Source organism: Procambarus clarkii, chromosome 39 (assembly GCF_040958095.1).
Source record: "Procambarus clarkii isolate CNS0578487 chromosome 39, FALCON_Pclarkii_2.0, whole genome shotgun sequence".
Taxonomy (NCBI): domain Eukaryota; kingdom Metazoa; phylum Arthropoda; class Malacostraca; order Decapoda; family Cambaridae; genus Procambarus; species Procambarus clarkii.
The window spans coordinates 21,942,699-21,967,729 of record NC_091188.1 but is presented as its reverse complement, the minus strand read 5'-3'; the positions used below and the strand labels follow the sequence as shown (position 1 = coordinate 21,967,729).

At 48.5% G+C, this 25,031-nt stretch overlaps 2 protein-coding genes across 2 annotated transcripts; both read right to left on the bottom strand.

The window, feature by feature from the left end:
• Window positions 1–11,251: 11,251 nt before the first annotated feature.
• LOC138372621 (serine-aspartate repeat-containing protein I-like) lies at window positions 11,252–11,827 on the bottom strand. Its single transcript, XM_069338112.1, has one exon. It carries the CDS (start codon window positions 11,825–11,827, stop codon window positions 11,252–11,254), a length of 576 nt encoding a protein of 191 aa, XP_069194213.1.
• Window positions 11,828–12,753: 926 nt separating this feature from the next.
• Window positions 12,754–21,878, bottom strand: LOC138372620 (collagen alpha-2(IV) chain-like). Its single transcript, XM_069338111.1, has 3 exons — window positions 21,828–21,878; window positions 15,534–15,665; window positions 12,754–15,048 (listed from the first exon to the last, which is right to left on the bottom strand). Exons 1-3 carry the CDS (start codon window positions 21,876–21,878, stop codon window positions 12,754–12,756), a joined length of 2,478 nt encoding a protein of 825 aa, XP_069194212.1.
• Between the last annotated feature and the right edge of the window lie 3,153 nt (window positions 21,879–25,031).

Genomic DNA, 25,031 nt, shown 5'->3' with positions numbered 1-25,031 from the left:
CGGAATTCTATGTTGCGTTTCACTTACGAGATGGAGAAGGATGGGAAGCTGCCCTTTCTAGATGTAACAGTCATGGAAAGGAGCGGAGGATTCCACACTGCTGTCTACACTAAAGAAACGAACATAGGAATGTGCCTCAATGCCAACAGTGACTGCCCAGACAGGTACAAGAGGAGTGTTGTTAACGCTTATGTTGACCGTGCTCTCAGCCACAGCTCAGGATGGAAGCAAGTCGATGAAGAACTCTTTAGGGTAAGGCAGGTACTAGTCAACAACGGCTTCTCCAATGGTTTCGTTGAAGACATCATAAGAAGGAAGGTGAAACGCCATGCAACCTCTGAAGAGACAACTAACACAACACCTGTACCCCCTATTAGACTATTTTACAGGAACTTCTTTTCCACAGCTCATAAAATGGAGGAAAGGGTCCTGAAAGATAATGTTAATAGAAACGTTATCCCTACAGACAAATATCAGAAGATACAATTGACGATTTACTATAAAACCAAGAAAACTGCCAACCTACTCATGAGAAACTCTCCAGACACAAAGCAGAACGCTCTGAAAGAGACCAATGTCGACTATGCCTTCAAATGCCCACTTGGGGACTGTAAGCCTCAAAGAACTCAATATATAGGCAAGACAACAACATCTCTTTCCTGGTGATTAACGATGCATAAGCAACAGGGCTCCATTAAGGAACATATAATCTCTTCCCACAACCAGACCATCACCAGAGAAGTCTTAACAAAAAACACGGAAATCATCGATAGATACAGCGATAGCAGGCGGCTTGATTTCTGCGAGGCACTACACATTAAGAAGTCAACACCAGCAGTCAACAGCCAATTAATGCAGAACTATATTCTACCCACTTCAAGACTCCGCACCAATATAGAATCATCAAGAAATATGGGCCAGTAGGCCCTTTGCAGTTACTTCTATTCTTCCCTTTGACTTTACCCAATATTACCCAATATTTCATGTTCTATCTTGTGTTGAAAGTTTGTTTTCACCTCATCCAAAACTGTTGTAACATATCACCTCACCTTAATGCAGGCATATAAAATGAAAAGCCGTTTGAATTATAGCATAGTAAGAAATCTGTTTAGTGTTTGCAGGTTATAGTTGTGTGTGTGTAAACTAAAGTCTTTGAAAATGTAATAAGTTATTACGAAACGCGTTCAAGTGTCGCGTTAGACTGGAAATGAAAATGAATTTTGGAGAACTGATTTTTAATTACCATCGACAGTGAAAAGATACATAAGAAATATTGAGAAAATTCGTGTTAGAATTATTAATCTTACTTTTTCGGTCATATTTAATTATATATATATATATATATATATATATATATATATATATATATATATATATATATATATATATATATATATATATATAATATACATTCTAGAGTTGACTGTGCAATATTATTATGATAAGAGTTTAACCCACTTGGTGAGGGAGTAATAAGGGCAAGCCAGAAGTTGGGGACACCACTTGCTTAAAGCGGCTGGTGAAGCCAGGTTGGTATTGGATTGCAACCAGGTTATGATAGCCTAAAGTGTTTTGGTTTGTTTGCCCTGGTTCTGGTGAGGCTTCTCAGAAAGCAAAAAGAGAGAGAGAGAATTACTGCTGCAGACAGGGTGGTAAGAATTACTAATTCAGAAAGGGGAGATTGAGATCATTCGGAACAAGGAGAGAGTGGAGAGTCACTGCGGCTCAAGTAGGGTGTGTGCACCGGACAACGAGGCTAGTGTTGGAGCCGCACCCCATAGATATGTGACGCTGAACCAAGATCAAGAGGCGTACAGAACCAAGATCACCCTCTCCAAGATCAAGAGGCGCACAGGGTGATCTGAGAAAACTACAAGCACTCTAGGGTTCATTGTTGGTCGACCGGCGGAGGCGAGTGTGGCTGCCAAGAGAGTTTGTTCTGGCAGTGTGTGGTTGGGGGGCGTTTTCTACCTGTACGCGAGGAATGGTCTGGTGCAGTAACCAGAGCTCTTTGGAGGTTTAAGCTCAATAAGCCCCAACGCCCCTCAAGTTGGTCTGGGACAAGACAGTACTCACCTAGTTGTACTCACAATTGTACTTGCGGGGGTTGAGCTCTGGCTCCTTGGTCCCGCCTTTCAACTGTGAATCAACTGATATACAGGTTCCTGAACCTATTGGGCTCCATCATATCTACACATGAAATTGTGTAAGGAGTCTGCCTCCTCCACCTCACATCCTAATGCATTCCATTTGTAAACAACTATGACACTAAAAAAGTTCTTTCTAATTTCTCTTTTGCTCATATGGGCACTCATTTTCCAACTGTGTCACTTAGTGCGTGTGTCCCTTGTTTTAAATAGCCTGTCTTTATCTACCCTATCAATTTCTTTGAAAGTTTTGAATGTGGTGATCATGTCCCCTCTAACTCTTCTGTGTTCCAGCCACGTGAGGTTTAATTCCCGTAGTCTCTCCTCGTAGCTCATACCTCTCAGCTCGGGTATTAGTCTGGCGGCAAACCTTTGAGTCTTTTCCAGTTTAGTCTTATCCTTGACTAGATATGGACTCCATGCTGGTGCTGCATTCTCCAGGATTGGCCTGACATATGTGGTATACAAAGTTCTGAAAGATTCCTTACACAAATTTCTATATGCTGTTCTTATGTTGGCCAACCTGGCATATGCCACTGATGTTATCCTCTTGATATGGGCTGAAGGGAAGAGGTCTGGCGTGATATCAACCCACAAGTCTTTTTCTCTCTCTGACTCTTGAAGAATTTCATCTCCAAAATGATATCTTGTATCTGGCCTCCTGCTCCCTACACCTATCTTCATTACATTACATTTGCTTGGGTTAAACTCTAACAACCATTTGTTCGACCATTCCTTCAGTTAATCTAGGTCTTCTTGAAGCCTCAAGCAGTCCTACTGTCTTAATCCTTCTCATAATTTTGGCATTGTTAGCAAACATTGAGAGAAATGAGTCTATACCCTCTGGGAGACCATTTACGTATATCAGAAACATGATATGTCCGAGTACAGAGCCCTTTGGGACTCCACTGGTGACGTCACGCCAATCTGAGGTCTCACTCCTCACTGTAACTCTCTGCTTCCTATTGCTTAGGTACTCCCTTATCCACTGGAGCACCTTACCAGTTACTCCTGCCTGTCTCTCCAGCTTATGTACCAGCCTCTTACGTGGTACTGTGTCAAAGGCTTTTCAACAATCCAAGAAAATGCAGTCTCCCAGCCTTTTCTTTCTTAATCTTTGTGACCTAATCGTAGAATTCTATCAAGTTTGTAAGGCAAGATTTACCTTCCCTGAACCCATTTTGGTAATTTGTCACGAAGTCCCTTCTCTCCAGATGTGTTACTAGATTTTTTCTCACGATCTTCTCCATCACCTTGCATTGTATACAAGTCAAGGACACTGACCTGTATTTCAGTGCCTCTTGTCTGTCACCTTTTTTGTATATTGGGACCACATTCGCCATCTTCCCTATTTCTGGTAGGTCTCCCATCTCCAGTGACCTATTATACACTATGGAGAGTGGCATGCAAAGTGCCTCTGCACACTCTTTCAGTACCCATGGTGAGATCCCGTCTGGACCAACAGTCTTACATCCAGATCCAACAGGTGTCTCTTGATCTCATCTCTCGTATCTCTCGTAATTTCAAACCCTTCCAAGGCCGCCTGGTTTACTTCCCTCTCTCCTATCGCCGGTACCTCACCTTATTATTGTGAAGACCTCCTGGAACCTCTTGTTGAGTTCTTCACACACCTCTTTGTCGTTCTCTGTATACCTGTCCTCGCCTGTTCTACGTTTCATTACCTGTTTTTTTCACTGTTGTTTTCCTCCTGATGTGACTGTGGAATAGCTTTGGTTCGGTCTTAGCTTTGTTTGCTATATCATTTTCATAATTTTTATCTGCTTCTCTCCTCTCACTAACATACTCATTCCTGGTTCTCTGGTATCTCTCTCTGCTTTTTGGTGTTCTGCTATTTCGGAAGTTCCTCCACGCCCTTTGTTCAGTTCCTTTGCTTCCATACATGCACTATTAAACCATGGATTCTTCTTTTGCTTATCGGATTTTTCTTTTGGGCCAGGATAAACCTGTTTACTGCCTCCTGACACTTTTGGGTGACAGTCCATCATGTCTTGTACAGACTTAGCTCTGAGGTCTGTGTCCCACGGCATTTTCCTTAGGAAACTTCTCATCTCATAATTCCGATTTCGGTATTTCTGCCTTTTATTTCCGAGATCGTTTTTGGGGGAGATAAATTCTAGCTCTTCCAGGTACTCAAAGATCAATACACTGTGATCACTCATTCCCAAGGGTGCTTCCAACTTAACTTCCCTTATATCCCACTCATTTAGGGTAAATATCAGATCGAGCATGGCTGGTTCCTCTTCCCCTCTCATTCATGTTGGTTCCTTGATGTGTTGGCTTAGAAAGTTTCTTGTTGTCACGTCCAGCAGCTTAGCTCTCCATGTATCTGGCCCTCCATGTGGGTCTCTGTTCTCCCAATCTATCTTCCCGTGGTTGAAGTGTCCCATGATTAGTAGTCCAGATGCATTCCTGCTAGTGACAAAAGCTGCTCTCTCTATTATGTTAATGGTGGCAAAGTTGTTTCTATCATATTCCCGTCTGGGTCTTCTTTCATTTGGTGGGGGGTTATATATGACTACAACTATAATTTGTTGTCCTCCAGTTGCTATGGTACCTGTTAGGTAGTCACTGAAATCTTCACAGCCCTGAATAACCATCTCCCCATAGCCCCAGCCTTTTCTTACCAGCAGAGCTACCCCACCACCTCCTCTTCCTTCTCTCTCTTTCCTCACTACATAGTAGTCCTGTGGGAACACTACATTTGTTATATTTTTCGTTAGCTTTGTTCCTGTGAGTGCTATTATGTCTGGGTTTTCTTCTAGTACCCATTCTCCAAGTTCATTTGTTTTATTTGTAATCTGTGTGTGTGTATACTCACCTAGTTGTGCTTGCGGGGGTTGAGCTCTGGCTCTTTGGTCCTGTGTGTGTGTGTGTGCCTATAATGAAGGGGAAGAAAGAGGCAAACAGACCTGACCCAACAAAGCTTTTCCTAACATGTTAAATTCCCAGTTAAAGGTAAGAGCTCAAGTGCGACCTTCTTGGTGAGCAGTTACGACTCGCTGGCTCCGAGTCTCTGCTTTATGGCTGGGTAATAAAAAGTCAAGCACCAACTGTCGTACAGTCGAGAACCTCACGCTAGGTGAGGCCAAACTCGACGTTCTCGCCACTACGAATTTAATTTGTCACTATTTGGGAGTCCAGATGTAGTAAATCTCTCTCTCCACATGCTGGGCCTCCTCCTCTCTGCCCTCATCATTTACTCATTCTCTCACTTTCTCTCCATTATTCTCACCTTGTCTCTCTCATTTCTCTCACGTGTTGTGCACGAATACATGGGCACATCTCTATCCGCTCTTTAACTTATATATCTATCATATTATCTCTCTATATTTAGCCGTTTGTCCATCTATAACAGCTGCTATGTATTAGGTCCAGAACATAACCTGTATAATTTGCAGAAAATTAGATTTGTTAAATTTTAATTTAATGCCAGAGTTACCTTGAGGAGCTTCCGGGGCTTAGCGTCCCCGCGGCCCGGTCGTCGACCAGGCCTCCTGAGTTGTTTAAGGTTTAATAATAAATAATGTATAGTATTGATATCAGTTCCATGTTTAAAGTACTCTGATGAACATCTTGTAAATATATCTACTTTAAATATAAATACTTTGTCTTGGTTATTTCTTTGTTGAACTATATCTTTGAATGATTGAACTTACCGCCTTCTGGCCATCATAACTTCAGGTTATATTACACTGTTTTTCTTTGCTTTTTACACTCTTCATTTTGTCTTTCAAAACTACATCTTAGGTGGCCCCATTCTGTGTCTAAACTACTAGTTAAGTTTCATTTTCTCACTGTCATAGCATCTTACCAAAAATGCAGAGGTGGATGTATTTGTCTTCATTAACTGTGAAGAAACTATACATTTGTATAGTATAATAATGTGTAAAATTTGTAATAATTATTAATATTTGTCGTTTACTGAATGCAGAATATTTATTATTCAAATGTTTGTTAACTCATTATCTCAAATGACAATGAAATATTACACAATACATTATATTATAATATAATCACTTAATCCAGAGCGTTAATGTTCAATGTTAATTAAGTCTGGGTTAACAAAAATACAAATTTAACAATATAAGACTTGTGTATACCTCATTTATGTCATTTTTGCCGCACGTAATGAGTGAGCGCCCTCTCCTCTTCCTCATCCTTCGACAACGGCTGTTACAGCGCTGACTCCGTTGACCGTTACAGCGCTGACTCCGTTGACCGTTACAGCGCTGACTCCGTTGACCGTTATAGCACTGACTCCGTTGACCGTTACAGCGCTGACTCCGTTGACCGTTACAGCGCTGACTCCGTTGACCGTTATTGATCTCCAAATCTCTTGACAGGATCACATATGGTTAGTAAAATATTTACTTTTCCGTCTCGCTCCTCCTCTCCTCTCTCATACATCACAAGAGCAGTCTCCAGTGATCACTCCCTCCTCACAGTCTCCAGTGATCACTCCCTCCTCACAGTCTCCAGTGATCACTCCCTCCTCACAGTCTCCAGTGATCACTCCCTCCTCACAGTCTCCAGTGATCACTCCCTCCTCACAGTCTCCAGTGATCACTCCCTCCTCACAGTCTCCAGTGATCACTCACTCCCTCCTCACAGTCTCCAGTGATCACTCACTCCCTCCTCACAGTCTCCAGTGATCACTCACTCCCTCCTCACAGTCTCCAGTGATCACTCACTCCCTCCTCACAGTCTCCAGTGATCACTCACTCCCTCCTCACAGTCTCCAGTGATCACTCACTCCCTCCTCACAGTCTCCAGTGGTCACTCACTCTCTCCTCACAGTCTCCAGTGATCACTCACTCCCTCCTCACAGTCTCCAGTGATCACTCACTCCCTCCTCACAGTCTCCAGTGATCACTCACTCTCTCCTCACAGTCTCCAGTGATCACTCACTCCCTCCTCACAGTCTCCAGTGATCACTCACTCCCTCCTCACAGTCTCCAGTGATCACTCACTCCCTCCTCACAGTCTCCAGTGATCACTCACTCCCTCCTCACAGTCTCCAGTGATCACTCACTCCCTCCTCACAGTCTCCAGTGGTCACTCACTCTCTCCTCACAGTCTCCAGTGATCACTCACTCCCTCCTCACAGTCTCCAGTGATCACTCACTCCTCACAGTCTCCAGTGATCACTCACTCCCTCCTCACAGTCTCCAGTGATCACTCCCTCCCTCCTCACAGTCTCCAGTGGTCACTCACTCCCTCCTCACAGTCTCCAGTGATCACTCACTCACTCCTCACAGGACCAATGCACCTCAAGTATCCTCCCACTGACTGTTTTTTTTATTAAAGATAGCTTTGGTATTCATGTGTGAAGTATGATTAATGGAGGTTGTGTGATCGTTGTAGACCTCCCTTGCCTGGCTGACCTGGGGGTCACAGTCTACCCACCTCCCCTGCCTGGCTGACCTGGGGGTCACAGTCTACCCACCTCCCCTGCCTGGCTGACCTGGGGGTCACAGTCTACCCACCTCCCCTGCCTGGCTGACCTGGGGGTCACAGTCTACCCACCTCCTCTGCCTGACTGACCTGGGGGTCACAGTCTACCCACCTCCCCTGCCTGGCTGACCTGGGGGTCACAGTATACACGCCTCCCCTGCCTGACTGACCTGGGGGTCACAGTCTACCCACCTCCCCTGCCTGGCTGACCCGGGGGTCACAGTATACACACCTCCCCTGCCTGACCTGGGGGTCACAGTATACACACCTCCCCTGGCTGACCCGGGGGTTACAGTCTACCCACCTCCCCTGCCTGGCTGACCTGGGGGTCACAGTCTACCCACCTCCCCTGCCTGGCTGACCCGGGGGTCACAGTATACACACCTCCCCTGCCTGGCTGACCTGGGGGTCACAGTATACACACCTCCCCTGCCTGGCTGACCCGGGGGTTACAGTATACACACCTCCCCTGCCTGGCTGACCCGGGGGTCACAGTATACACACTTCCCCTGGCTGACCTGGGGGTTACAGTATACACACCTCCCCTGGCTGACCTGGGGGTCACAGTATACACACCTCCCCTGGCTGACCTGGGGGTCACAGTATACACACCTCCCCTGGCTGACCTGGGGGTCACAGTATACACACCTCCCCTGGCTGACCTGGGGGTCACAGTATACACACCTCCCCTGGCTGACCTGGGGGTCACAGTATACACACCTCCCCTGGCTGACCTGGGGGTCACAGTATACACACCTCCCCTGGCTGACCTGGGGGTCACAGTATACACGCCTCCCCTGCCTGGCTGACCTGGGGGTCACAGTATACACACCTCCCCTGGCTGACCCGGGGGTCACAGTATACACACCTCCCCTGCCTGGCTGACCCGGGGGTCACAGTATACACACCTCCCCTGCCTGGCTGACCTGGGAGTCACAGTATACACACCTCCCCTGCCTGGCTGACCCGGGGGTCACAGTATACACATCTTCCTTGCCTGGCTGACCTGGGGGTCACAGTATACACACCTCCCCTGCCTGGCTGACCTGGGGGTCACAGTATACACACCTCCCCTGCCTGGCTGACCTGGGGGTCACAGTATACACACCTCCCCTGCCTGGCTGACCTGGGGGTCACAGTATACACACCTCCCCTGCCTGGCTGACCTGGGGGTCACAGTATACACACCTCCCCTGCCTGGCTGACCCGGGGGTCACAGTATACACACCTCCCCTGCCTGGCTGACCCGGGGGTCACAGTATACACACCTCCCCTGCCTGGCTGACCCGGGGGTCACAGTATACACACCTCCCCTGCCTGGCTGACCTGGGGGTCACAGTCTACCCACCTCCCCTGCCTGGCTGACCTGGGGGTCACAGTATACCCACCTCCCCTGCCTGGCTGACCTGGGGGTCACAGTATACCCACCTCCCCTGCCTGGCTGACCTGGGGGTCACAGTCTACCCACCTCCCCTGCCTGGCTGACCTGGGGGTCACAGTATACACACCTCCCCTGGCTGACCTGGGGGTCACAGTATACACACCTCCCCTGCCTGACTGACCCGGGGGTCACAGTATACACACCTCCCCTGCCTGGCTGACCTGGGGGTCACAGTATACACACCTCCCCTGCCTGGCTGACCTGGGGGTCACAGTATACACACCTCCCCTGCCTGGCTGACCTGGGGGTCACAGTCTACCCACCTCCCCTGCCTGGCTGACCTGGGGGTCACAGTCTACCCACCTCCCCTGCCTGGCTGACCCGGGGGTCACAGTATACACACCTCCCCTGCCTGGCTGACCTGGGGGTCACAGTCTACCCACCTCCCCTGCCTGGCTGACCTGGGGGTCACAGTCTACCCACCTCCCCTGCCTGGCTGACCCGGGGGTCACAGTATACACACCTCCCCTGCCTGGCTGACCCGGGGGTCACAGTATACACACCTCCCCTGCCTGGCTGACCTCGGGGTCACAGTATACACACCTCCCCTGCCTGGCTGACCTGGGGGTCACAGTATACACACCTCCCCTGCCTGGCTGACCTGGGGGTCACAGTATACACACCTCCCCTGCCTGGCTGACCTGGGGGTCACAGTATACACACCTCCCCTGCCTGGCTGACCCGGGGGTCACAGTATACACACCTGCCCTGCCTGGCTGACCTGGGGGTCACAGTATACACACCTCCCCTGCCTGGCTGACCCGGGGGTCACAGTATACACACCTCCCCTGCCTGGCTGACCTGGGGGTCACAGTATACACACCTCCCCTGCCTGGCTGACCTGGGGGTCACAGTATACACACCTCCCCTGCCTGGCTGACCCGGGGGTCACAGTATACACACCTCCCCTGCCTGGCTGACCTGGGGGTCACAGTATACACACCTCCCCTGCCTGGCTGACCTGGGGGTCACAGTATACACACCTCCCCTGCCTGGCTGACCTGGGGGTCACAGTCTACACACCTCCCCTGCCTGGCTGACCTGGGGGTCACAGTCTACACACCTCCCCTGCCTGGCTGACCTGGGGGTCACAGTATACACACCTCCCCTGGCTGACCTGGGGGTCACAGTATACACACCTCCCCTGCCTGGCTGACCTGGGGGTCACAGTATACACACCTCCCCTGCCTGGCTGACCTGGGGGTCACAGTATACACACCTCCCCTGCCTGGCTGACCTGGGGGTCACAGTCTACACACCTCCCCTGCCTGGCTGACCTGGGGGTCACAGTATACACACCTCCCCTGCCTGGCTGACCTGGGGGTCACAGTCTACACACCTCCCCTGTCTGGCTGACCTGGGGGTCACAGTATACACACCTCCCCTGCCTGGCTGACCTGGGGGTCACAGTATACACACCTCCCCTGCCTGGCTGACCCGGGGGTCACAGTATACACACCTCCCCTGCCTGGCTGACCCGGGGGTCACAGTATACACACCTCCCCTGCCTGGCTGGTTTCAGTCGGGAAGAGCTGGATAGAATTTTGCCATCTATGAGAGGAAAGCTGTTAATAAAGCGAGCAATAATGGTGATTACTTGTAAGATTTACGGTGATGCTGCGGGTGAATGAGCACAATAGAGTTGAGCGCTAACAAGTTCCTCTGACAACTGAGCCAAGCTAGACTGTCTTCAGAGACAAGCCGAGTAGCACTTCCAATTTCTGAGACAAATTGGAAATCTAAAGTTTGCCCTATAAGTCTCTCTGGACTTGTGGAGCAAACGTTAGCTTCCCTTATGGCACAAGGGGTTCTCAGCGTGACCTAACACGTCTTTCTGAAAGCGATGAATCACGATGTTATCCATGAACATGTGACTATAGCGATGGTTCACGAGGAAGATGTTAGTGTGTCCAGAATGCTGTCTTAACAACCCTTGATGGGGCATTGCGCAACGGTTTCTCAGGTTCACATCACAGGTTCCAACGAGTTCGCAACAGCAACAACCCCAGTCCTAGATTGATGTATTTGACTTTCGAGCGAACTGCAGTATCTGTACAACACTCGTCTTCCAGCACAACTAATGGGTTGGAGGTCTTTATGACATCTGTAGGCGGCCTTGTCAGAGTCTTCTTACGACCCTCTGTCCTTTACGACATTCCAAGGCGAAGACTTTCTACTACTGCTCTCCTCATTTGCTTCCCTTTAACGTTGTTTCGTCTGTCTTAGCTCCTTCATCAGTCGTAGCTCCTTCATCAGTCGTAGCTCCTTCATCAGTCGTAGCTCCTTCATCAGTCGTAGCTCCTTCATCAGTCGTAGCTCCTTCATCAGTCGTAGCTCCATCAGTCGTAGCTCCTTCAGTCGTAGCTCCTTCAGTCGTAGCTCCTTCATCAGTCGTAGCTCCTTCATCAGTCGTAGCTCCTTCATCAGTCGTAGCTCCTTCATCAGTCGTAGCTCCTTCATCAGTCGGAGCTCCTTCATCAGTCGGAGCTCCTTCATCAGTCGGAGCTCCTTCATCAGTCGGAGCTCCTTCATCAGTCGGAGCTCCTTCATCAGTCGGAGCTCCTTCATCAGTCGTAGCTCCTTCATCAGTCGTAGCTCCTTCATCAGTCGTAGCTCCTTCATCAGTCGTAGCTCCTTCATCAGTCGTAGCTCCTTCATCAGTCGTAGCTACTTCATCAGTCGTAGCTACTTCATCAGTCGGAGCTCCTTCATCAGTCGGAGCTCCTCCCACAGGGACTCCAACTCTGCCCTCAGCGCTCCACATAGCTCCCTCACAAGTGCCAGTTCCCTCACTACAGCTTCCACTCTCAGTATCAAGACAATTGGAACTCAAGTTAACACATCCTCTCACTCTCTGAGACTGACTGCAGTCAACACCACATATATTTCACCACTGCCATGCCTGCATTACCACCATCACTGCACCACCACAATGAACATGGAACCATCGACACCACTGCATCACCACCAAGACTACGGAACCATCATCACCACTACAAAGAAACCATCACACCAGTGCATCACTCCCACCACAATGGAACCATCACCACCACTGCATCACTCCCACCACAATGGAACCATCACCACCAGTGGAACTAATACGCCAATCGTACTGGGGTTTGCCTTTCTCTTGGAAGCTTTCGGCGCCGTGGAGAGGGGGACCCGCTGCATGGGTGACAGCTTCTCCCCCCCCCCCCCCCGTTCAACACTGGCCTTGCGCCAAGGAGAGGCTACTCTCCAGGGCGCAAGAGGCTCCGCTCCTAAGACTGATGTATGCCTACTACTGCTACTCCTTTTGAATCCATCTTTCTCAGAGCTGCAAGTTTGCAATGAATGCAAACTGTCTTAATTTCGGGAGTTTTGCTCCGCCATTCACAATGCTGGAAAATCCACATTGAATCAACTCTTGCTGGTGGCATCTCGTCTTACTTTTGGCATGAGGATTAACTGCGATCTCTATGTTGGAGAATGTCTCGTGAATCAAAATAGTTACTGTAGGTAACTACATTACAGCACCTCAGGCCCCAGCCACACTGACAGCGGGGAGGTGATGACGGCTCAATATCTTTTCATGTAATAATCACTTAGTCCACCATTATGTTTCCCTTATAATAATTTCCGGTGAAATAATTTAATAACGCTGAATATTATCTACAAAAAACAATTTTAATTGGTCGAAAGCTGCAATAATCAAGGGGTAAAGGTGATGTGACGAGCTCCAGGGATGTAACGGGCTCCAGGGATGTGACGAGCTCCAGGGATGTGACGAGCTCCAGGGATGTGACGGGCTCCAGGGATGTGACGGGCTCCAGGGATGTGACGAGCTCCAGGGATGTGACGAGCTCCAGGGATGTGACGAGCTCCAGGGATGTGACGCGCTCCAGGGATGTGACGAGCTCCAGGGATGTGACGAGCTCCAGGGATGTGACGAGCTCCAGGAATGTGACGAGCTCCAGGGATGTGACGCGCTCCAGGGATGTGACGGGCTCCAGGGACGTGACGCGCTCCAGGGATGTGACGAGCTCCAGGGATGTGACGAGCTCCAGGGATGTGACGAGCTCCAGGGATGTGACGCGCTCCAGGGATGTGACGGGCTCCAGGGATGTGACGAGCTCCAGGGATGTGACGAGCTCCAGGGATGTGACGAGCTCCAGGGATGTGACGAGCTCCAGGGATGTGACGAGCTCCAGGGATGTGACGGGCTCCAGGGATGTGACGAGCTCCAGGGATGTGACGCGCTCCAAGGATGTGACGAGCTCCAGGGATGTGACGAGCTCCAGGGATGTGACGGGCTCCAGGGATGTGACGAGCTCCAGGGATGTGACGAGCTCCAGGGATGTGACGAGCTCCAGGGATGTGACGAGCTCCAGGGATGTGACGAGCTCCAGGGATGTGACGAGCTCCAGGGATGTGACGAGCTCCAGGGATGTGACGCGCTCCAGGGATGTGACGCGCTCCAGGGATGTGACGAGCTCCAGGGATGTGACGAGCTCCAGGGATGTGACGAGCTCCAGGGATGTGACGAGCTCCAGGGATGTGACGAGCTCCAGGGATGTGACGAGCTCCAGGGATGTGACGAGCTCCAGGGATGTGACGAGCTCCAGGGATGTGACGGGCTCCATGGATGTGACGAGCTCCAGGGATGTGACGAGCTCCAGGGATGTGACGAGCTCCAGGGATGTGACGAGCTCCAGGGATGTGACGCGCTCCAGGGATGTGACGGGCTCCAGGGATGTGACGAGCTCCAGGGATGTGACGAGCTCCAGGGATGTGACGAGCTCCAGGGATGTGACGAGCTCCAGGGATGTGACGCGCTCCAGGGATGTGACGAGCTCCAGGGATGTGACGAGCTCCAGGGATGTGACGAGCTCCAGGGATGTGACGAGCTCCAGGGATGTGACGAGCTCCAGGGATGTGACGCGCTCCAGGGATGTGACGCGCTCCGGGGATGTGACGCGCTCCGGGGATGTGACTAGCTCCAGGGATGTGACGAGCTCCAGGGATGTTACTAGCTCCAGGGATGTGACGCGCTCCAGGGATGTGACGCGCTCCAGGGATGTGACGAGCTCCAGGGATGTGACGAGCTCCAGGGATGTGACTAGCTCCAGGGATGTGACTAGCTCCAGGGATGTGACGAGCTCCAGGGATGTGACGGGCTCCAGGGATGTGACGAGCTCCAGGGATGTGACGAGCTCCAGGGATGTGACGAGCTCCAGGGGTGTGACGGGCTCCAGGGATGTGACGCGCTACAGGGATGTGACGAGCTCCAGGGATGTGACGAGCTCCAGGGATGTGACGAGCTCCAGGGATGTGACGAGCTCCAGGGATGTGACGCGCTCCAGGGATGTGACGAGCTCCAGGGATGTGACGAGCTCCAGGGATGTGACGCGCTCCAGGGATGTGACGCGCTCCAGGGATGTGACGAGCTCCAGGGATGTGACTAGCTCCAGGGATGTGACTAGCTCCAGGGATGTGACGAGCTCCAGGGATGTGACGAGCTCCAGGGATGTGACGAGCTCCAGGGATGTGACGAGCTCCAGGGGTGTGACGGGCTCCAGGGATGTGACTTTCTACAGGGATGTGACGGGCTCCAGGGATGTGACGGGCTCCAGGGATGTGACGGGCTCCAGGGATGTGATGGGCTCCAGGGATGTGACGGGCTCCAGGGATGTGACGAGCTCCAGGGATGTGACGCGCTCCAGGGATGTGACGAGCTCCAGGGATGTGACGCGCTCCAGGGATGTGACGGGCTCCACGGATGTGAGGTGCTCCAGGGATGTGACGCGCTTCAGGGATGTGACGAGCTCCAGGGATGTGACGAGCTCCAGGGATGTGACGAGCTCCAGGGATGTGACGGGCTCCAGGGATGTGACGGGCTCCAGGGATGTGACGCACTCCAGGGATGTGACGCGCTCCAGGGATGTGATGGGCTTCAGGGATGTGACGCGCTCCAGGGATGTCACTAGGGTGGTCGGGGGACAGACACTGTACCTTCACAGTGCTACCACACACACAACACCTTCACAGTGCTACCACACACACAACACCTTCACAGTGCTACCACACACACAACACCTTCACAGTGCTACCACACACACAACACCTTCACAGTGCTACCACACACACAACACCTTCACAGTGCTACCACTCACACAACACCTTCACAGTGCTACCACACACACAACACTTTCACAGTGCTACCACACACACAACACCTTCACAGTGCTACCACACACACAACACCTTCACAGTGCTACCACACACACAACACCTTCACAGTGCTACCACACACACAACACCTTCACTCCCCACACATGTCATCACATTACACTTTTATACTTCACTGTCACACTCTACATATCACTCATATTTCACACTTCATAAACTACACATCGCCAAACGCCCTGTTATTACACACATTGCACCTCCCTCATACTCATAATTATAAACTGCTCCCCTCTGCCGTTTACCCATTCCCTCTCCTGCTGCTGCTGCTGCTGCTGCTGCTGCTGCTGCCGCCGCTGCTGCTGCTGCCGCTGCTGCTGCTGCTGCTGCCGCTGCTGCTGCTGCTGCTGCCGCTGCTGCTGCTGCTGCTGCTGCTGCTGCTCATTTAGTCAATCTGGACACAGTCCTTGTCTACACTTGTACATTAATTTCATCATAACCGCACAATGGCCAAGCTGGCACATTGAACTACGCATCTTCGTGTTACTCAGCTACTGCCAGGTTCTAAACTGAGAGTCGGACCTCCTTGCCGTCCTGGCCAAACCCATACAAGGTCCATACGCGTTCAGGACAAGGACGGTAGCTATTTATTTTGATTAGTCAATCCGTAAAAATGCAATTGTTAATCCTAACTAGAAACGTACGATTCCAAGCAATCCACATAACCAATCCAGGTCTATGCGATGAAAATGTCAAACTTTGTGTGTTTTAATGAACAAATCCACAAGGGCCGTGACGAGGATTCGAACCTGCGTCCGAGAGCATCCCACACACTGCCTTAATCGACTGAGCTACGACAGGGTTAGAGGGGCTTTAGTTTATACTCATACGTTGCATTTTTTACGGATTGGTCGATTATGTTAAAACAAAAAAAGCGATTAGGTGAGAGGACGAACCCTGTCCGAGACATGGTTAGCTTACCAAGTTCTCCCTAGGTTAAGGGTGGCGAACCTATGGCATATGTGCCGAGAGTGACATGCAAGTAAATACCAGTCTCCGTGGTGTAGTGGTAAGACACTCGCCTGGCGTTCCGCGAGCGCTTTGTCCTGAGTTCGTATCCTGGCTAGGGAGGATTTATTGGGCGCAAATCCTTAACTGTAGCCTCTGTTTAACTCAGCAATAAAATGGGTACTTGGTTGTAAAAACGTTTTTTCGTGGGGGTTGTATTCCAGGGACCATAGGATTAAGGACCTGCCCGAAACACTATGCGTACTAGTGGCTGTACAAGAATGTATGAACTCTTGTATATATATAAAAAAAAAAAAGTTTCTGGTACGCTGCATAGTGTGGCTCTGGTTCATTTAACTCCTCCCATAATAAATTTATCTGATTATTATTACTTTCAAATGAAGCAGTTTATTAGTAGTTCTCTATTTAAATAATATGCTGAGTGTTCGGATGAAAATCGGCTGTTTTTAACGAATACAAAATTTTCTTATCAAGAATTTCTGACATTGTGTTGATTTGTAGACTGATGTTTTCACAGATTTCTCCTTACATTTAAATAACTTGAGTTTGAATTAAACTTGTAGACGTAGTGTCGACAATGGAAAATAATTCCAAAATCTAATACAAAAATATGTAACACAGCTTGAAATTCTTGGGAAAACACATTCAGGATCTTCAAATGCAATTTTCCAGCATCATTTATGCAACTGGTGAAAAATTTTCTTCAATATTTTCTAAATTTAGGTGATTTAAAGAAACTCATTAAGTGTGCAGACAGTGTCACATCAAACTAAATTTGAGAATGGCGCATTCGATTCATTTGGATAATTTTGAGATGCAACAGATTTATAATTTGGTCCATTTAGAGTGATAATTGGGCGATATAAGAACTGAACTAGAACGTTTCTTTTTTATGAGATCGGTTAGTGACTTGTAAAAATGAGGTTTTGAAACTCTGAAATTCCATTCCTGTAACTATTGACTGTTCCGAGAAATCCCACAATAGCAGTATTAATAGTATTTATTCATCGACATATTCATGAGTCATTGCTTTCTGTTATGAACTTTGTTGTGCCAAATTATAAGCACTTACTGATGACACTTGTGCTACCTGCATTGCTCTCGAAACAACAACACTTCAAATCGGATATATAATAAGTCATTGTTGGTGAAGCATGAAAGAGTCTTAACGAGCCTTAAGTCAGCCTTATTTTCGTACAATTTCTCTGCTTTATAATATGAATTAAACCTCAAAGTTTCCTGATCACCTTCATGTTTGCTTATATGAATAAATACTAATTATGAAATAATATTTTTCTGTTGTCTTGTTGGAAACAATATTTTTGAGATTATAAAAAAAATTTCACTTATATATATTCTCGCTATGATAGTTTTGTTAATATTTAAACAATGAAGGTAAACGTTAGTAACCAACGGGACTCCTTTTTCCTTAGAATTCATTATTATTGTTACTACTTAATTTGTTTTACTTCTTAGTAGTTGATAGTTATTAATAACAATTCCTGAAGCTGTTCCATTTAAAACCATTCATAAGAGTAATTGGCTGCCTAAACACACTTTATCGTGAATGTTTTCAATCATTTTGTCCTCTTTCTCCATACTAAACATTGTAAAGTACAAATATAATAATATTAAATCATAAGTTTCATCTGAAAATTGGCATCTACCGGCAAAATTTTTTTCTAAGATTATTGCCAATTTGGGCAACACACTCTAGAAGGTCCACGAGCACTGATGACCTGCCCTAGGTCAACAACTACTGATGACCTGCCCTAGGTCAACAACTACTGATGACCTGCCCGAGGTCAACAACTAGTGATGAGCTGCCAGAGGTCAACAACTAGTGATGACCTGCCAGAGGTCAACAGCTAGTGATGACCTGCCCGAGGTCATCAACTACTGATGACCTGCCCGAGGTCAACAACTACTGATGACCTGTCCGAGGTCAACAACTACTGATGACCTGCCCGAGGTCAACAACTACTGATGACCTGCCCGAGGTCATCAACTACTGATGACCTGCCCGAGGTCAAATACTGATGACCTGCCCGAGGTCATCAACTATTGATGACCATCCCAAGGATGTAACCCACAACTCTTGCCTAACTCCTGGGTACAATTTATTGCTAAATAAGCATTATAGGCAGCAAGGTGTAATGAAACACGCCCAAGCGCCTTTGTTCCACCCAGGAATCGAACCTGTGACCATCCATTGGGAACCATAGACGTAGATGTAGGCCTTCAACCTTGGACAGACAAACTGACAATCCGGCAAACAATCTTATATTCTTTCTAATACATATAATTCAGTCCTTGCTACTAAACGATAAAAACAAAACGTAGGGCGTTTGGTCCTAAAACAGTTATTTTCTTCGCAAGTGCCCCTTCAAAGAGGATTCTCTGGCAATTTCGGACCCTTATCCTTATTGCTCCATCCCTCCTCTCCCCCCTCCCTCTTCCCCAATTCAGAAACATTAAATTTCTCTCCCGGAGACTGTCCCCCCTCGGGTTGGAACCCCGGAGACTGTCCCTCTCAGGTTGGAACCCCCGGAGACTGTCACCCTCGGGTTGGAACCCCCGGAGACTGTCCCCCTCGGGTTGGAACCCCCGGAGACTGTCACCCTCGGGTTGGAACCCCCAGAGACTGTCCCCCTCGGGTAGGAACCCCCGGAGACTGTCCCCCTCGGGTAGGAACCCCCGGAGACTGTCCCCCTCGGGTAGGAACCCCCGGAGACTGTCCCCCTCGGGTAGGAACCCCCGGAGACTGTCCCCCTCGGGTAGGAACCCCCGGAGACTGTCCCCCTCGGGTAGGAACCCCCGGAGACTGTCCCCCTCGGGTAGGAACCCCCGGAGACTGTCCCCCTCGGGTAGGAACCCCTGGTAGAGCAAGTCCTCGAAGCTGGTCATGGCGGTAACTCAGGAGGCGACACCCTCAGAAGAGGTATTATCCGCCGTGTATTGATACTCGTGGGGCGAGAGGCCTTACAATACAGATTTATTCACGGCTACAGATCAAATACGACGGGCGACCCGGGTTTACGTGAGAGATATTTTGTGTTTATGTCATGGCCACGATGGACTGGGACAATGGCCGGGCTATAACCCCATTTTTCACAGGCGTGGTTGGCCGCCACTATTGTGAGAATATGACCACTTCGATCAATGGCCATGGTGGTGAAGGCTCAAGGGCCAGGCCATAACCACGTCGGCTATGGGTATTATGGGGAATAAAGAGTAACCAGGACCTAAACCTCTCGGGTTAACACCATGACGAGTTGACACATTATCTCTTAGGGTTATATGTTTGTACCAGCAGTTTTCCCATGCGGTTGAGCTGTTAAAAACCTATGTTATAGCCTCCAGGTACCTGTGTTAGTTGACAAGCCCCTCACTATCAATAATAAATTGTCTCATACTAAAATATCTATAGAAATTTTTTTATTTGGAAATATTCTTAGAATTTAAATGATGGACTTCTTCATCCAGGAGCCATTGCCTTCAGTGTAAAGTGTAGAAAGAAATTATGCATCCTGAGAGTCCACTATTTAGACTAGTACAATGACTGAGGGGCCCCCACTGTGTCTGGTGCAGTGGTTGAGCCTTGTGGCTGAGGGCCCCCACTGTGTCTGGTGCAGTGGTTGAGCCTTGTGGCTGAGGGCCCCCACTGTGTCTGGTGCAGTGGTTGAGCCTTGTGGCTGAAGGGCCCCCACTGTGTTGCAGTGGTTGAGCCTTGTGGCTGAGGCCCCCCACTGTGTGTGTTGCAGTGGTTGAGGGCCCCCCACTGTGTCTGGTGCAGTGGTTGAGCCTTGTGGCTGAGGGCCCCGCCACTGTGTCTGTTGCAGTGGTTGAGCCTTGTGGCTGAGGGCCCCTCCACTGTGTCTGTTGCAGTGGTTGAGGGCCCCCCACTGTGTCTGTTGCAGTAGTTGAACCTTGTGGCTGAGGGCCCCCCTCCACTGTGTCTGTTGCAGTGGTTGAGGGCCCCCCACTGTGTGTGTTGCAATGGTTGAGCCTTGTGGTTGAGGGCCCCCACTGTGTATGTTGCAGTGGTTGAACCTTGTGGTTGAGGGGCCCCCACTGTGTCTGTTGCAGTGGTTGAACCTTGTGGTTGAGGGGCCCCCACTGTGTCTGTTGCAGTGGTTGAACCTTGTGGTTGAGGGCCCTCACTGTGTCTGTTGCAGTGGTTGAGGCTTGTGGCTGAGGGCCCCCACTGTAGTGCAGTGGTTGAGGGCCCCCCACTGTGTCTGTTGCAGTGGTTGAGGGCCCCCCCCACTGTGTGTGTTGCAGTGGTTGAGCCTTGTGGTTGAGGGGCCCCCACTGTGTCTGGTGCAGTGGTTGAGCCTTGTGGCTGAGGGCCCCCACTGTGTGTGTTGCAGTGGTTGAGCCTTGTGGTTGAGGGGCCCCCACTGTGTCTGTTGCAGTGGTTGAACCTTGTGGTTGAGGGGCCCCACTGTGTGTGTTGCAGTGGTTGAGCCTTGTGTCTGAGGGCCCCCAATGTGTCTGGTGCAGTGGTTGAGCCTTGTGTCTGAGGGCCCCCAATGTGTCTGCTGCAGTGGTTGAGCCTTGTGGTTGAGGGCCCTCACTGTGTCTGGTGCAGTGGTTGAGCCTTGTGGCTGAGGGGCCCCCACTGTGTCTGGTGCAGTGGTTGAGCCTTGTGGCTGAGGGCCCTCACTGTGTCTGGTGCAGTGGTTGAGCCTTGTGTCTGAGGGCCCCCAATGTGTCTGGTGCAGTGGTTGAGCCTTGTGGTTGAAGGCCCTCACTGTGTCTGGTGCAGTGGTTGAGACGTGTGTCTGAGGGCCCTCACTGTGTCTGGTGCAGTGGTTGAGCCTTGTGGCTGAAGGCCCTCACTGTGTCTGGTGCAGTGGTTGAGCCTTGTGGCTGAGGGCCCTCACTGTGTCTGGTGCAGTGGTTGAGTCTTGTAATATGTTGCCGCATATTCCAAGAAATGTGAGAGTCATGACTAAAATGATGGTGACTGATAGGGAGTGTGGTGAAGGGAGGCGCTCTGGTGATTCCCGGTCGTGATAAGGTGTAGTGATGGCAGCTGTGGTGGTTGCCTCCTGATGTACTCTGGGGGTACCCGGTGTTGCCTGGGTCTGTCTCCCATCTCTGTCTGTATCTATTCTACCTATTTCTACCTCTGTCTATATCTCGACCTTTCTCTCATTAGCCCATCCACTTGGGGTGGACGATAGAGCGACGGTTTCGCTTCATGTAGGTCGACGCTCAAACCCGACCGTCCAAGTGGTTGGGCCCCATTCCTTCCCCCCCCCCCCCCCGTCACCTCCCAAATCCTTATCCTGACCCCTTCAAGTGCTAGATAGTCGTATTGGCTTGGTATTTTCCCCTGATAGTTCCCTTCCCTTCGACCCCTCTCTCGCAACCTATCTCTCCCTACCTATCTATAATCTCTATCGATCTAGCTATCTCTTCGACCTCTTCTCCACAGCATCCCCCCCCCCTCACAAAGCTCAATGTAAAAGGTTTACTAGAGGAGCTGGTCTGTTCTATTTCAAGTTATGGTGTCTGACACAAGCGACCTCTCCGCACCAGGCTAAGCTTGTATCACTTACGTGAACCTCCAACGATATACTTATCGGTATTGTTAATACCAGTTTAACCATGATAACCAAACTCTGGCGCATCAAGTACTTCAATTTCGTGTAGAATTATAATTCATTAATGACCTACCACAAGTTGTGCGAATAACTTTCTTCTGTTTGCATTAAATGTTCAAGTATTGTTAAATTTTTCGTGCCTGCATAGTAAGGCAGATCACCTTAAGCTCTCCGGCTTATGCCAACATGCTGGTTTTGATGTTTTGGGGTCTCTTGCACGCCGCACCAAGTCAGCAAGGAGAGGTAGGTCCTTCTGGAACAGTGTTTTAAGCGTTACCAATACACTCACTACACCAAGAAGAGTATACTACAAGCTGCCACACGCAGCATCTGTGTTAAAGACCACCACCTCAAGGACTGCCAGGCATCAACCCATCGCTGCTCACTGTGTGATAGACCCCATGCACCCATCCCTGAGGAGTGCACCTACAAGCAAGCTCAAGTGAAGTATATGTCTGAAGCTCGCCAATTTACAACTACCACTCAACCTGCACTTCCTCAACATTCAAGCAGACGCGTTTCCGGTCCTAACAACCAATGCAGCAACAACACAACAGCCAAACCAATGGGGAAAAGCCCCTCTCAGCGTCTGGCCCAATCAACCCAGCCACAGCCACCGCCATCACCGCGTCCACTCCACCAGCCACAAATACCGCTCTAGTTCTTGATTTGCTCAATCAAGCAGATCGGATGGTCGAGTCTGACAACAGACAGCTCGTTACTGCAATCTACATCTACTTTCTGGCAATGGTTTGACAACCATCACGATACCTGATGACCTACTTACTGTTCACGCAATAGCATCTTCATCCCTAGCAGTACCTGGTCTTGCATCAGACACGTTCCAATGTTCCAGTAAACATGTTCGCTGATTTGCTTACTGCATCTGCAACATTGCCTACCACGGTTGGGTAGGTAATACTTCTACACCCATTCCAGCAGAACAAGCTATGCCCGCAGGATCTGGAACGGGTCCTGCAACATGAACCCCAGCTCTCAGTGCTCTTGCAGTTGCACCTGCTGTCGCAATAACTACACAACCCATAGTTCGTGCAACACGACCGTCTACCCCACAGACTTCCAACTCAAGTAATACTGCACCACCAACTACCTCTGACCACGGAAACTACAGCAACAAAGAAGGACTCTTCTCTCAATGTCATCGATCCACAATGTCCATCGATCCACAATGTCATCGATCGATCTCTCCACATCCACAAGATCAAGCAGCTCCACCCGACGATTAAAACTTCGGCCTCTCACTCTTTGACAATGTAACAGAGCGGAATATACCCTGGGAACAAAGACACTTTGAAGCCCAAGAATGGAACAAGAAATACCTGGCAGAATTGGAAATGGAGGAGTCGAAACGACACAGTCGATGGTACGTCAAAGCTGAGTCGATACACCAATGTTGTGACACATCCTTTCTACACCTGGAGCTCGTTGACCCAAATACCACGTGAAGTACTCAACACGGGCACTGGGAGCAAGACAGCATGTCAAACCCAGAAAACAAAAAAATAAGAAAAAGAACCAAAACGCCTGGATGCATCAAGAGAGAAAAAACACACAGCATGAATGAAGACTCCCATAGAAGAAAGAAGAACGGAACAAGAATGAAAAAAGCCTCACACATTACAATGAAAGACGAGAACAACACCTGAAGGAACCCAGAACGACTCACCAGGACCCCAAGGGACCCCGCCACACACCACCTCCCACGTTCAATTATATATAATATATGTCGTACCTAGTAGCCAGAACGCTCTTCTCAGCCTACTATGCAAGGCCCGATTTGCCTAATAAGCCAAGTTTTCATGAAATAATATATTTTCTCTAATTTTTTTCTTATGAAATGATAAAGCTACCCATTTCATTATGTATGAGGTTAATTTTTTTTTTATTGGAGTTAAAATTAACGTAGATATATGACCGAACCTAACCAACCCTACCTAACCTAACCTATCTTTATAGGTTAGGTTAGGTAGCAGAAAAAGTTAAGTTAGGTTAGGATAGGTAGGTTAGGTAGTCGAAAAACAATTAATTCATGAAAACTTGGCTTATTAGGCAAATCGGGCCTTGCATAGTAGGCCGAGAAGTGCGTTCTGGCTACTAGGTACGACATTATATATATATATATATATATATATATATATATATATATATATATATATATATATATATATATATATATATATATATATATATATATATATTATTAAATATGACCGAAAAAGTAAGATTAATAATTCTAACACGAATTTTCTCTATCTTTCTTACGTTTCTTTTCACTGTTGATGGTAATTCAAAGATCAATTCTCCAAAATTCATTTTTATTTCTAGTATTTATTTCTAGTATTTATAACTAGAAATAAAAATGAATTTTGGAGAATTGATCTTTGAATTACCGTCAACAGTGAAAAGAAACGTAAGAGAGAGAAAATTCGTGTTAGAATTATTAATCTTACTTTTTCGGTCATATTTAATAATATATGTCTACAGGAAAGACTGCTACCAAAATATACTAATATATATAAATATATATATTATTAAATATATATATATATATATATATATGATTTGGTAAAATGCTATGCCCAAGATTACTATCCGAGTGCCGGCGGTGGGGTGGTTCAAATAGCCTCGGCTATCACCTCATTATGTCCGGTCGTGATGGTCAAGTGGATTAAGGCGTCTTGTACATACCAGTTGCGTTGCTTCTGGGAGTATGGGTTCGAGTCACTTCTGGGGTGTGAGTTTTCAGTTGCATATTGTCCTGGGGACCATTCAGGCTTGTTCGCATATATATATATATATATATATATATATATATATATATATATATATATATATATATATATATATATATAATATATTATTAAATATGACCGAAAAAGTAAGATTAAAAATTGTAACACGAATTTTCTCGATCTTTCTTATGTTTCTTTTCACTGTTGATGGTAATTGAAAAATAAATTCTCCAAAATTCATTTTTATTTCTAGTCTGACGCGACACTTGAGCGCGTTTCGTAATAACTTATTACATTTTCAACGACTTTAGTTTACACACAGACAACTATAACCTGCAAACACTAAACAGAGTTTTAACAGCTTTCATTTTATACCTACATTTGGGTGAGGTGATATGTTACAACA